At 40.9% G+C, this 15024-nt stretch overlaps 1 protein-coding gene across 4 annotated transcripts in view; it reads right to left on the reverse strand.

The window, feature by feature from the left end:
* NEB (nebulin) overlaps positions 1 to 15024 on the reverse strand; it is a 247776-nt gene that overhangs the window by 35814 nt on the left and 196938 nt on the right. For 2 of the 4 annotated variants that reach the window (XM_054478963.2, XM_054478961.2), the window contains 11 exons: positions 14246 to 14350; positions 11866 to 11970; positions 11085 to 11192; positions 9297 to 9401; positions 7570 to 7674; positions 7008 to 7112; positions 6251 to 6355; positions 6051 to 6161; positions 5256 to 5366; positions 4608 to 4709; positions 4404 to 4508 (listed from right to left, as the gene is read on the reverse strand). In XM_054478963.2, the coding sequence (XP_054334938.1) occupies positions 4404 to 4508; positions 4608 to 4709; positions 5256 to 5366; positions 6051 to 6161; positions 6251 to 6355; positions 7008 to 7112; positions 7570 to 7674; positions 9297 to 9401; positions 11085 to 11192; positions 11866 to 11970; positions 14246 to 14350 (1167 nt within the window). Of the gene's footprint in view, positions 1 to 4403; positions 4509 to 4607; positions 4710 to 5255; positions 5367 to 6050; positions 6162 to 6250; positions 6356 to 7007; positions 7113 to 7569; positions 7675 to 9296; positions 9402 to 11084; positions 11193 to 11865; positions 11971 to 13479; positions 13585 to 14245; positions 14351 to 15024 lie in introns of all 4 variants that reach the window. The other 2 variants (XM_054478960.2, XM_054478962.2) reach the window with 2 other exon arrangements.

A 15024-nucleotide genomic window follows, 5' to 3' on the forward strand; every position in this document is an offset into this window, starting at 1 on the left:
GACATTTAGAGTAAAGAAGACACTATTAATAATTAAGAATGACAAGACAACAGGCATTCAAATATACGATCACTGGCCTTGCTCATTTTTATATTATTCCAAGGTATAAAAAGTCATCACCTCTTTCTAATGCAAAACAAACAAAAAAAAATGGAAAAGGCTTCAGGCTAAATTCAGAGATGTGATTTAATGTACTTGATTTGGAGCATTTTAGCACTCCTAACTAGCAAAACCAACAGCAATTTAAGTCTGTATGAAATCCAAAGAAGGGCTGTAAATGATCAAGAAGGTTGAAAAATAAAGAATCTGTTAAATTAGGAGAATTTACTGTTATTTTAAAATGGCACTTTGGCTATATCATTTAAAAATTATTAAACTTGGCCAAAAATGGTATAACTCCTCAGTAAACAAATATGAGAGTTTGGGGGTTAATGGCTTCAAGTGTGATTTCAGACTAGAAGTAGGAAAAAAGTGAGATACTTTAGAATAATGAGAAGAAATCAGATTAAATATAGTTTTAGTATACATAAAAATAAGTTTAGGTAGGCAGAGGGCTAAATAACTCCAATTTAAAAAATAAGCACAATGCCTTGCACTAATAGTTGCTTAATAAATGTGATTTGATTGAATGAAAGGAAGAGACAGTCATTATGTCTAGGTAAAATATCTAAAGAGGATGATAGCCGGGTGTGGTGGCTCATGCCTGTAATCTCAGCACTTTAGGAGGCCAAGGCGGGCGAATTACTTGAGCCCAGCAGTTTGAGACCAGCCTGGGCAACATGCTGAAACCCCATCTCCACTAAAAATACAAAAATTAGCTGGGCATTGTGGTGCACCCTGTAGTCCCAGCTACTGAGGAGGCTGAAGTGGGAGGATCACTTGAGCCCAGGAGGTGGAGGCTGCAGTGAGTCAGGATCGCACCACTGCGCTCCAGCCTGGGCAACAGAGCAAGACCCTGTCTCACAAAATAAATAAGAAGATTTATTTATAGGAGAATTCAACAGAATGGAAAGTGACAGAAACATCTCCTAATTGAAAAACAAACTGATGCTTTTGTCAACAGTATTGTAGAATTAAGGCCAGAAGTAGAATTCTACTAGTTATTCACTCTAGGAGGAATGAAAACTGAGCTGTTTCTAGATGTTAGCCAACCAAAAGGGCAATATTTAACCCTCAGAGAATCCTAGAGTTTCTGTTATTGTTAAGATGAAAGACTCACTAACACCAGTACCCCTCATGCTTCATCACTGCTCTTCACCTCCCCCAACTTGACACATCCAGCACAACAGACACAAAATAACAATGAAATCTGCCACATCAGAGAAAATGCATTCACAATGCTGAGACTCCTTTACTTTGAATAAATCCTCAGTGGAAATGCAGAGAAAAAATAAGCATGCAGAACAGTTCAGCATGATGCAGGCACACTGAGACAGACACACAAAGTAAAGGAAAAAGAAATGTAAACAAATGCTACAATGGCTCTTCTCTGAAGAAGTTTCACTCTCAACATAAAGAAGTGGAAGGCCTGCTAAGGAAAGTCTGAGGTGTGAGCTGGTGTCTGGACCAAAGGCAACTTTTCCTAAGAGATACAGAAGTCCATAAAACTAGGAGATGTTCCCAAGAGTTGTGAAACACAGAAAAGCAAACCAGATATGCAGAGTCACAGTAGGGAAGAAAAGAAGCAAAAGCCCATCTCAAATGAGAATAAAATCTGCTTCTTTTAGAAGCATACTAAAAGTCCTCCTATCTTTTAGAAGATACTTGTTTCTGAAGAGGTATTTTTCAAGCAGCAATCCCATTGGTTCCACTTCAGTTTCTTTTTCTTCTGTTAATTTCAAGTTAACTTCAACCTTTTTACCTGAAAAAAAGTTATGGCTCCCTTCTCCATAGGAAGTCCTCTGAACAAATGCAGCTTAGTACAACTACTAATATGAATCTGAATTCAGAACTATTGGCCTTCCTTTTTGACTGGATCTTCTTAAAACTAGTTTGAAAGGTAAGGACATGTACCAGGTTTAGGACTCTAGGAATTCTTGGAATGGTGTTTGACTAGGGAGTAATGTAGTAAAACTACATACACTTGGCATTAGGGAATGGTGAAGCTTTTTCCCATTAACCATGGAAGCTAAGAGGCAACTCTGCAATGCCATGTATCGGCAAGTGGCAGCCCCCGGGGTTTATAATCCCATCAGGCTCAGAAATTGGGCCTATTATGGATGTTGTATAGGAAAGTGATTTTGAATTAATTATATTTTTAGGAGTTTAATTATATTTAAAGTTTAAGATCTAATTTTTTAGCTCCTTTTTATTGAATTGAGATGTATACTGGTGCTTCTAAAGACTGAAGAACAGTCCCGAGAATTAGAAAAGCTATTAAAAGTTTATACTGTTGATTCATAGAAGGCCTGAACTGAGAAACTATATTAAATACCAATCTTCAGTATATTAAAAACCAAAAATGGCAAATAACTTAAGAAGCAGCAGAGGTTTCTTTGGTTGAAGATGAGATTCTCAGTTTGTTTTCATTTCATCATTTAATTTGATCAGTGTCAGCAACCTAACGTACACATACATTAGGAGGCCATCTCTGAGTCTAGTCTACCTTCCTATTCCAAGTGGTATGTTCCAGATGGAAAGTTTCATGCAGGAAAAGAAGGGTGTGTGCAAAAGTATATCCTTCAACAAATTTCCACAGCAATCTACACGTTCCAAACACAAAAATCAACAGAAAAGAATGCAACCTGGTCAGTCCCCTGACCAATGCCAAGAAAGTAGACAAGAATCAGAGGAAGACAGAAATAATGGCTTGCTGGTTTCAGTCTTTCTTACATCACTGATGAGTACATTAATTTTCTTAAGATGCCTCATCATAGGGGTGTCATAAGATGCAGCGCCGTGCCCTCTCCTTTGGCCTTTGAGGTATTCCGCCTAGAGTACGCAGCAAGACAGCAAAGTCAGAACAGGGAGAGCCCACACACAGCTGAAGCTCCCTTGGGCCCAGGGCCACACCATGAAGCTGTCAATCCGGAGACCAGCCTTTCACAGGAAGTAAATGGGACCCATGGGGTCCCATTCTCCATACGATAGGATTCACTTAGTACTAGAAATAGGAGCCTCTTGATTTTCAAAAACAATAAAGTTTTCAAAATTTCAACATCATAGTCATTTGTTTTTAAATTATAATGATATGACCTTGTACATTTAAAAACACTAACTTTTTGCATTAATAAGTTCTTGTTACATCTCATTACTCTTAGAGATTCCACTGTTTTTTTGTTGGTGGTGGTGATCCCATATCTGTTTCAAATACTTATACAATTCCATTAATTTACAATAAAATATGTTACATAGGAATTTTAAGTTTAAAAACTTTTAAAAAATAATATTTGCTTTTCACCAGTCATCTGACCCTCTTGTGTTTTCATAATTCTAACTTGTTCTGTCACTTGACATTACGGCATTATATCTTCCAAAAGATTGGAATCCCATGTTTGCTATTGCTGAAAGTCAGTCACTCACAACAACCAAATGTATATCCCAAACCTATTTCTTCAAACCGATACCTGAGAGGACAAGGAAAAAGAGGGTAGGATCTGTAAATTGGAGGAGAAATAAGATATTCTTAAGCTAAAGTCCTATAGGACCAAACTTGCACTCTGACAGGTCTGGTGGTAGATGATGGGATCTCTGAGCTAAAGTCTGAAAACCTGTCATAACTTGGGGAATTTTAGATAATTGGTCTAACAAGGGAAAATAAGTCATGTGGTAACTGGGTTTGGGCAACACATTTCTGAGTCCATTTGCTTCTCAATAATATGAGATCTGCAAGAACGTGGCATTCTCCATCAGCACCCTGTGCATACCCTGATCAAACACTTGCCAAACAAAATTTTAATGATTTATCCATGGACAAGTAATCTGAAGACATCTGCTCATCCCTACTTCCTAGCCCAGGCAGTTAATATATGTATGTTTAATGAAAAAAAAAATATATTTTCATCTGGTTGGATTCTAGAAGTTAGAATTTCATTGCTCTTCATGTTAAATCTACCCCAGTTGACTCAAGTATGAATCAGACCCCGAGGATGAAACTCTTAAGGCCTGGGGAGAGGTTCCAGTAGGATCTCATGAGCTGATGTTTTTGTCACATAAAGATAGTTAAGCACACAGACACCCAGACAAATGCCCATAAATGGTAAAGTGGAGAACAAGAAAGGTCTAGACAGCTTAGAGGGAAATGAGAAAAGGCCCTCAGTGCACTTTTTATAACTCTTGGAAGCTTTGCAGTACTATTACAGACCCAGCATCCTTTTGCATTTTCAATCTGGAAATCACTTCTTCCTGCAAGGTCTTTTATAATCTCCTCACATGAGAGCCACCAGTGCACCCATCTGCATTACCTGGCTGCTCAGCTTGGTTGCCTTCTTGGCCATTTCTATGTCTGGGCGACCGAGCATGCTTAAGCCATGGCTGCCTTCCTTGCGGTGCTTGGCTCTGTACTCCACCTGAATCAGAGAAAACCAAAATGGGCAATAGGTGACGGTTGCCTGGCATGCCTTGACAGTGGCTGTTGGGGACTGGGGACATTTTCATGACACCCTTACCTCACTGGCCTGTTTGGCTGCCTGTGTGGCCTTCTTAATGTCTGGTCGATCAGCCACTGTGGTGTAATGCAGGTTCTCTTTGGCATCTTTTCTGTAAGCGACCTTTATTGGGGAAGAAAATGTTTACTCAAGAGAGAGGCTTTTTTTTTTTTTTTTTTTTTTTTTTTGAGATGGAATCTCACTCTGTTGCCTAGGCTTGAGTGCAGTGGTACAATCTCAGCTCACTGCAACCTCTGTCTCCCGGGTTCAAGTGATTCTTCTGCCTCAGCCTCCCGAGTAGCTAGGGACTACAGGTGCGCACCACCATGTCCGGCTGATTTTTGTGTTTTCAGTAGAGACAGGGTTTCACTATATTGGCCAGGCTGGTCTCAAACTCCTGACCTCGTGATCTGCCTGTCTTGGGCTCCCAAAGTGCTGGGATTATAGGCATGAGCCACCACGCCCAGCCAAGATATGCTATCTTTCTAAAAGTCCCCATTAAGCACAATCAGCTTTTTTCCTTAAACCCAAACCAATTCTCGCCACTAACTTTTTGAAAACTACCACATAGAGGAATTAGAGTGACCACACACTGGAACAAGAGAATGCACCAATCTGGGTTCCACTGCTTCAAATGGGCCCCTGAGAATGTTGAGAGGGAAAACTTACATCACTTTGCTTCTTAGCCACTTCCATAGCATGTTTCACCTCTGGTGGCTCCAGCATGATGGAGTAGTTGGATTTTCCTTTCTCCTTGACAAACTTCTTTTTGTAATTTGTCTAAATAGAGCCAGAATTACTTTTATGAGTAAAGGAAACTGGGAACAGAGTTGGTTTACTTGAAGAACTGTGAAATCTCCAGGAAAATCCATGCTCCCCATTTTGGCATCAGTCTGGGACTTAGATAAGACCCATATTCTAGTTCTTCTCTGTCATTTGTGTCCTGCAACCCAACACTAGAACCACGTGGCAATCTTTGGAGAACCTGGGTACAGGCAAATTAAGCTCTTTTATTTACCATTTCTACCTTTTGAAAATATATGGGACCATATGGGACTCATATAATACCAAGTTTACTACAGCATTATTGATAAGGATAGAGCAGGGAGAGATTACTGAGGCCCAAAGAGGTAGTTTTACCTTTCTAAAATTGGGTAGCAGTTTAATAATAGGAGAGGCCACTCCTAATCAACAACGTTTCCTTCTGTTATTAATAGGTTAGTAATATCTGATATGGCTAGATTACATGTCCTGTAGCAAAACCCATATTTGCCATAATTGCCAGAATTGGAAAGCCAATAAATACTGGGTCATTTTAAAAATCAGAGTTTAAGATTCACATGTAGATATTGATGGTAAGAGTGAAGCTACATAAAGGAAGCAAAAGGCAACTGACAGTATTTCACCAGATTCTACAGTCAAGTGGCATTTTTGCTGCCAAGAGACTGGTGGTTGATCACTTACATCACTGACATGCTTGGTCACTTCCTTGACGTGAACAGTGTCCCGGGTCTCTGGTAGTGTTGTGTATGAGCCCTGTGCCAAGTGCTTCTTGACATGGTCCTTGTACTTGTTCTGGGGGAATCCATAGAGAGCTCGTTAAGGCATCTGCCTGGGGCGTTCTCCCAAGAGGGAAGCAGAACTCATGGGCGGCTGGGGGTTACCTCAGACACCAGGTTGCTGACAGTCTTCGCCAGCAGGATCTGAGGCGTGTCAGGTACGGCGTGGCAGGTTCCTCTTTCCTTGACATGTTTCTCTTTGTATTTCAGCTTCAGGGGCAGGAAAAAGGGCATTTCTTTAGCTCTGCTGGATAGCCTACATATTTTTATTACACCCCCGAACCACTAGAACAGCATCGTTGACAATACTAAACTCAATAAAAGATGTGATACTTGCAAATTTTGGGAAATATTCAAAAGGGTTTTTTCCTTATCTCTAGCAAGTTGTAGTTTTAATAACAATCAAAATGGATCTCGTGATGAATCTTTATATAGTCAGACTTATGTTCACAGCATGCTCAGATATGCCATTTGTCCCTCCCATAAGCCCTCCATAAGCCCATTATTATTCCTTCTTTACAGAGGAGGAAACTGTAGTGAAGGGAAAGTATGATCCCATAGAAAACAAATCATGGCGTTTCCATAGAGTCCAGCCAGGCCTTAAGGATCCTAATTCCTGCTGTGTGAACTCTCTGCTGGTGCAGTATAAATCAAGGACTGTCACCTGGATCTAATGGCCCCTGCACTGCTGCTGCCCTGCTTGACTGCTGGTGTCCATCACAGGATAGGCCATAATTCAGGACCCATACCTGAGCCCTGATGGAAGCAGCTCTTCTCCATCCTTCCCTGGTGTCCCTGGGGACTGTACCATGGAAGATGGCCCTGAGTGAGATTAGGCATCATGAAAGAACTAGATACTTACATCACTTTCTATTAAAGTATTCCTGAGGGCGAGCACCGTGTTTTTGTCATCAGTGACAGAAAGCTTGCAACCCTTGAGGAACTCCCGGTCCAGCTTATATTCAAACTGTTATAGAAGAAAGGCAGAAGAAAAGGGAAGGGTCACAGCACAGGAGGAAGCTGGGCATTTGATTAAACACACAGGGTGTCCTCTTAAGGAGAGGACAAAGACTTGCTACCAGAATGAGGGGAAGAGCTTCTTGGTCCCTCACTGCATTTTGGACTCCTCCTTTTCAGCCTAGCTGCCAGGACCAAGCCCCTCCATCCCCAGTCTTCCCCCAGACTCTCCCCAGCCTCAGTCAGAACTCAGCCATTTGTGTCCAGGCCCAGCCAAAGGAGAATAGGCTCCATGGGCAGGTTTGGGTTCTGAGCTCGCCTATCACTCCCACAACCATCCTCCTCTCCTTCTCAGATGTCAAACGAGCAAGGGTTAACACTCATGACAGTGGTTATTATAAATATTATTCATTGTATTTCTCAGGTGCAGTATGCAGTTACGATCGTCTATGTCTCTCCTGTCTTACGTCGCTTTGCTGCAGGGATGACTTGGCAGCCTGGAGGAAGTCCGGTCGGTCAGGGGTCCACTTCCAGTGGGCTTTGTTGGCTTCGTACTGTTTCTTATAGTCCAGCTGTTTTTAACAGGAGAGAAAGAAATCACTTGATTCAGTAGGCTAAATTCACAAACACACACAGCACAGAGGGGCTCTTGCATTTTAAAACATCTCAAATCATGATCCCTAATGCAAGAGGGAACCCCAATTAAAATTTCTGTACAATTTATGCAGCTAGTCATCCACTCAGAGGTCATCTGTTGGGACCTTGTGGTCCCGAAATGGAGGCTAAAATTTTTAAAGGCCTCCAGGTGAAATGATTCTTCAATCTCTCTAGCTCTGCCAGTCCAGCCCAATCATCTTCAGAATCGAGTACTTTTAATTTCAAACTAAATTCAGGTTTAATTTTTAACAAAAATGATCAAACACTAGGTATTTATTTTCTGCCAGGCACTTTTCTAAGTTCTTTACAAATTACAAAACTAATTAAATGAATTATAAAATTTTATAAAATTAATTCATCTAATCTTCATAACAACTGCATGAAATAGACAGCTGAAGAACTGGATAGAAAGGTTAAGTAAACTTCCCAAGGTGAGACTTAGCAATTGGTGGAGCTGGAATTTAAACCCAGGCAGTCTGGCCTCAGAGGTGCTTGCATGCTTCCTAGACTCTTCAGGGCTGGAGAACTGGCTGCACTGGGCCAAATCTGAGCCACAGAAGTGTATGTAATTTAATTTGAGTGTCCTTGGGAGGAGCCTGCACTATTAGGCACATTTCTTTCCTCATTCTTTCTCTCTTTTTAAAATTGAGGTATAATTTATACACAATACAATGCACATGCTTTTATGTATACTATTTGATAAGGTTTTTTTCCCCTCATTTTATTTTGAAAAATTTCAAACATACAAAAATGTTGCAAGAATATTACAGAGAATACCCATATAACCTGGATTTTGCAAGGTACATTTTACTGCATTTTCTTTATCTCACATGTATCCTTCTATCCGTCTACCCTCAATCCATCCTCAGGATACATACAAGCTCTTTGCCAGCTCCTACAGGCATTCCAGTTTGCTAGCCCTCATAAATATATGTCCCCTCTAGCACTAGTGGGTAATAATTCGGTTACAATGGTTTCATTGTATAACCATTTAATATATTTTTAAGAAGTCAGTGCTCATCTAAATGCACAAAATTATTTCTGTAGTTGAGGCCTTAAGATGCTGCACCCAAGAAGAGAGTCAACGCAGGGAATATCTGAGCAGGAAGAAGGTCTAGGCCAATGCCTGATGGCACCAAATGGCTCAATGTTTTCTTCATCAGAAGAAGCAGATTGTAGAGTTTGAGTCAGGAGGAGAGCACAGGGGAAGAGAATAAAAAATGCTCAGGCACTTTCCAAAAATGCAACCTACATCTCAGAATTAAATGTCCCATTTCTCAGCCACCCACTGCAAGACCTGAGTGGGTGTAGCATCCATGGCATGGGATGAAGCCTCCTTTGCTCTTCCCTATGCTCCTTTGTGAGGACCAATGCAGCATTTATATTTTAGCATCATTGTTCACGCTCCTGGAGCCTGACTCTTGCTTTGGAATCAATCACTAGAGCTCAATTGCCTGAAGAGATGTAAAAAGAGGCCATGTGTCCTACAGAAGCTGGTAAATCCCCCACCATGCTTGGGGAAGTTTCTGGAACTTACATTGGTGTTGACTTTGTAGGCGTCCTTGGCTGCTTTGATATGAACAGCATCTGGCTCAATGGTGCAATTGGATTTATTTCTTTGGTATACTTCTTTGTATTTCAGCTGTGGGAGGAAACACAATGACAAGATTAATTTTTTTATAGCAGCATACTGAGCATCTTAAAAAACAAGAAATTAAATCCATGCATGACTATAGTACACAATGCTCCTTAAGACAGAATTTTAAAAATCTGCTGTGGAGCAAGGATACAGCCATGCAGAGATGCACTTTCCTATCTCAGATCAGGGCACACTGACTATGGTCATCAGTGTTGCCATATAATTTTTTTTTTTTTTTAACAGAGTCTCTCTCTGTCACCCAGGCTGGAGTACAATGGTATGATCTCGGCTCACTGCAACCTCCACCTCCCAGGTTCAAGCAATTCTCCTGCCTCAGTCTCCTGAGTAGATGGGACCACAGGCCTGCGCCACCTCACCCCGCTAATTTTGTATTTTAGTAGAGATGGGGTTTCACCATGTTGGCCAGGCTGGTCTTGAACTCCTGACCTCAGGTGATCCCGCCCACCTCAGCCTTTCAAGGTGCTGGGATTATAGGTGTGAGCCACCGTGCCCGGCCTGCCATATAATTTTTGTTTCTGTGCTTGTGCTGAAAGGACCAGTTGGACACCTATTATTCAGGTTTTCCTTTCCCCAAATCAGCAAATCTTGCTTTCAGAACATCTTGATAACTGCTGATGGAAGAGAAGCCTTTCCCTACCAGCTCACCCAGACAGAATTAGTCTTGCTCTCCTTCTGTGCTCCTGCAGTTATAGCTATTATCATATCATGTTATAATTTTTTTAATCTGCCTATTCTTCCCATTAAGAAGAACCCCTTAAGGGCAAAAACTGTTTATCATCCATCATCTCATTCCTAGTGTCAGGCACATAGACAATAAATATTTGATGAATGAATGAACTGATGAATACAGCAATCATTCTACCTTTTAAAAATATATGGAACTGTATATCGTCATTGCTAGAGACATACCTAGCAAGTTTTGGTATATGTGGGTTTGGATAGGAGGGAGAGGCAAAGGGAAGGCTTAGCCTCTGCAGGCCCAACAGGCAGTTTTTCCATCCTGGGCCTGGGACTTGCAGCTTCACCCACTTTTGCTCTTCTTAAATTTCAAGGTCAAGGGCCTCGATCTGGGCTTTCTCATTAATCATTGGGGAAGGATCCTAGGTTTTAATGTGACTAAGGCCAAAATAAACTGTTCTGAGGGAGCCATAGTGGGGTTTACTAAACTGATCATAGGAATCACAATTTTCCTGGCTTCACCATAGACCTAGTTTACCAATTTACTTATCAGTATCTTTAGGAGAAAGTCATGGAAATTCATTTTTAAAAACTCAGTACCTCAGGATATGTTTAAGCCATGTGGAGAGCCATCTGGGGAGAAGTCCAAGGCATGTGGAGAGGCCACATGAAGGGGTTCCTGTCTTGTCTACACAACAGCCCAGCTCCCAGCCGGCAGCCATCACCAATGGCCAGCCATGGGAGTGAGCCACCTGGATGTCCTGGCTTGACTGAGCTCCAGGTGTCTGCCAGCAACATGGGGAGTAGGACTATTCAGCTGTGTCCAGTCAACTTACCGAATCATGAGCAAAAGAGATGACTGTTATTTTAAGCCACTAAGTTTTAGGGTGGTTGTTACACAGGAATAGATAACTGGACCAGGGTTTGTTACATCACATTAGAAGGAGGTCAAGATGAGAGGGACTGCTAAGCCATTCTAGTACTTACATCACTGACTTCATCTTTAACCTTGCGGACATGCAGCAACATGGGCGTGTCGTGGATTGTGGTGTAGCCTCTGGGTTTGGCCTTGTTGTATTCCAATTTATAAAGGATCTGAAAGATCAAAAAGCAGAAAGACATCACGTCATGCTTCTCAGTGTATAATATCAAAATATAAATGCAAAATTTTTTCCTGAGTGAATATAAAGGAAAGAGAATTCTGCGAATTTGACAGGTGCTTTCATGCTCTCTGCTAAGACCTCAGTGTTTCCAGCTGGCGTGTCTGCCAGTTTGGTCACAACAACTCTTTTTTTTTTTCTTTTTTTTTTTTGAGACAAGAGTCTCACATTGCCACCCAGGCTGGAGTGCAGTGGCGTGATCTTGGCTCACTGCAACCTCCATCTCCTGGGCTCAAGCAATTCTCACGCCTCAACCTCCTGAGTAGCTGGGACCACAGGCATGCACCACTGCATCTGGCTAATTTTTGTATTTTTAGTAGAGATGGGGTTTTGCCATATTGGCCAGGCTGGTCTCAAACTCCTGGCCTCAAGTGATCCACCTGCCTTGGCTTCCCAAAGTGCTGGGATTCCAGGCATAAGCCACCACGCCCGACCACAACAATTCTTTATTGGGGAGGAGAATCCTGAGCATAACAGGACATCTCGCACCCCTGCCTCCCTCCCACTAAATGGCAGTAGTCTCCCAGACTGTGACAATTTAAAATGCCCCTCCATGTTTGCAGATGCCCCCTGAGTTTGAGAAGTTATTCAGTGTTTCTTGCACTTACATCGCTGATTTGTTTGTTGACTTTTGTAGTACGCAGGTGTTCTGGAGTATCCACAATTGAGGTAAATTTGTCCTTTGATTTTTCATAGTTTTTCCTGTATTTGATCTTAATTGTGGAAGAGAAGAAAGAGCTCTAAGAAGTTGTAGAGTGGGCTTTAAGGTATCTAATTGTCCTCTTGAAACACCAGAGTGGGAGATGGTATCTAGCTTTCTCTTTAATTCCTAACTGGAAATGTTTACTATAAATTTGTGTCTGATAGCAAAAGTGAAATGGAGTGAGCAGATGATACTACTACTAATAATTCCCTTTTTTTGTTTCCCTCCGAGACGGAGTCTTGCTCTGTCACCCAGGCTGGAGTGCAGTGGTGCGATCTCGGCTCACTGCAACCTCCCCCTCCCAGGTTCAAGCAATTCTCCTGCCTCATCCTCCCAAGTTCCAATATGTTTTATACACATGTACTCAGAGGCCCCCAGAGGTTACGAGACTGACCGAAGGGCACATTTAGACCAAATCTCAGAGCAGGACTAGAACCTGTTCTCTGGAGTCTGACAAACATTGTTTTACTCATAACATATTGTATTGAACATGTACAATCTCCAAAGGCATTTTTCCATATCAAAGATGAAACAGGGATATAAAATAAAGAATGAGTATATATGGTTTGAAGTTTTAAAATTTTAAAAAATTCGTTTTTGCAATTTTCAAGTCATAATTATTTTCATGCACAAAAGCTGTTTTAAGCAGGACAGATACAGAGAGCACCATAAAATTTCATGCACAACTATTTGAGGATCATATAAGGACAAAGGAGGAAGTTCAGGCAAACAGGATATTTATAGGGAGAGCTTAACCTCCTCATTTCACGTATTGATTTCATGGTAAACTAAAATGACAAAACAAGTTGCTAAGAGAAAAGCTCAATTAACTTTTTTTTTGTCTGGGAAAAATGGTATTATTACTAACATTGTGTCTGGTAGTTACCAATTATCACTGTTTATTGCTGCATCAAATTTACCTTTCAGCATGTGCTGGAAAGTGCATGCTTCAGTTGGCCTTCTAAAAAGGCATTATTATCAGAGACACTGTTAACCAGTTTGTGCGGGATCAGATGTGCTGGAAATAACCTAGCAATTCAGCATCAAAGTCAAGAGGCACCATGAATATATACAATATTCATAGAGCTGCACAGTAATCCTCATCTCCCCACAACAGTTGTAGTGATAATTGAACAAGGGACACATTAGATGAAAACATTAAATATTCAGACCTTTTACATGCTGTTGAATCTACTTACTATCTTCAATCTCTAAGGAATCTATTCCTTTGAGGCAAATACTGAAAAGTATAAATTAATGTTATACCACTTTGGAAATAACACTTGAAAGAATCAGTTGATTTTATTAAGAGTTCTGAAAGTGTCAGATGATGTACAGATGACCGCTGTCCCATCACCTTTGGCCACATTCAGAGGTCATTTACAAGGAATGAATATTTACATAGCTTTACCATACGAAGCCAGCGTGGGTAGGGAGTGGGAGAGGAATCAATGAAAGCATACAGGGGGATGCATCCAAGACTTCTCAACCTCCTTCTTCACATCCCGTCAGACATTACCTGGCTCCACATATGCGAATTGTAGAGAGCAGTCAACATATCTGGACGCAGAATTTCATTACATCCATGCTGCAGAAACATCTTGGCACTAGATTTATATTTTCTCTGTCCATGCAAAGAGCAGTGAAGCACAAAAGAGACTTATGAAGACAGAAAAGAACACGGCTCTATATCCCAATCACTTCTGAGTGAAGAGATGTAGGCATACACACTTTATGTACTCACATATGTGTGGGTGAAGACATCAAATACATTATAATGTGAAGCAGAATGACTGCAATGCTTGCAGTTGGCCATTCATAGTCCTTGTGAATGGGGAATGATACAGCTAGTTTCACTTACATTACTACCAAAATAGCTTTATAGAAAAGAAGACATCTTTGGAATAGAAAGATATATAGTAAGGAGTTATGTCTTCTTTCCTTCCATTAATTTTTGTTTGTTTTTTGTTGTTTATTTTTTGCTTTTGCAACTCAATCTGCACTTTACAGTTGCAGTTTTCAAACAGGTTCTCCAGAAGAGTAAAGGATGGGAGGACCCAGCTTTTCCTTTCATCTTCACCACAGCACAAGTGAGAACATAGAGCATGGACTGGCACACTCAAATAGCTGACAGGCTCTTTGGGTGGCTAGACAGATACTTTGAAACAGAACAACCCAATATCATAGGCAGAACCTATGACATCCTTGCAGCAGACGGGACGACATCTCATGAGAAACCGGGAGCACAGTCCTGCCTGGGCCACCGGCCAGCCCCATCACAGTACCTGACTGATCTGGTCGCCTGCGGTCTTAGCCAGCAGATGTCTAGGCTCATCGACTACCAGGTGGTATTTATCTTTCCGCTGCTCATAATCAGCTCTGTATTTTTTCTGCTCAAACATCATAGCATATTATAGCAAGAGTACAACTTCAAGGCTACACAAAAATGTCTCAAGGTAAATACTCCAGAGGGCCAGAACATGTCATCTCTAGTGGTGGGCTCCCAACATACCCAAGACAATAAAAACAGGGAAGCAAAGAGAGTCAAGTGGAGGAAGATTACCTGAAGAAGGCTGGAGTGTGGGATAGGTCAGATTTATGACACTGAAATTAGAGTTTCTTGTGCCCAAACATTTTACATCTTTGCATATGATGCCATTAACAACATTAGGTTCTATGACCTCTAATGGTATATTTAAAATAGGGTACTGATCAGCTACAGCTTTCTAACTAAGGCTGTGAGAATCTCAAAGCATAACTGATGCTAAAGCATCCATGGGAAATTTGTAATAGTCTTCTAATGCTATTAATTTATTGGATTATAAAGGAGACCTGGAAATTCTTCATGAAATAGAAAAATAGAAACAAAATATATCAAGATTGTATTCATAGGAAGCTACTGACAGTAATTCTTCAGGGTTGTCCCATCTGGAAATCTACTGAAAGTGAACTGAATCAAATGTAAAGACAACAAACAAAAAAGTCATACATTTAAGTAAATATACCATTGGCTATATTTTCATTTTTAGAAACATTGTACTAATTTTCTCACGTAATTTTTGAA

This window comes from Pongo pygmaeus, chromosome 11, assembly GCF_028885625.2.
Source record: "Pongo pygmaeus isolate AG05252 chromosome 11, NHGRI_mPonPyg2-v2.0_pri, whole genome shotgun sequence".
Taxonomy (NCBI): domain Eukaryota; kingdom Metazoa; phylum Chordata; class Mammalia; order Primates; family Hominidae; genus Pongo; species Pongo pygmaeus.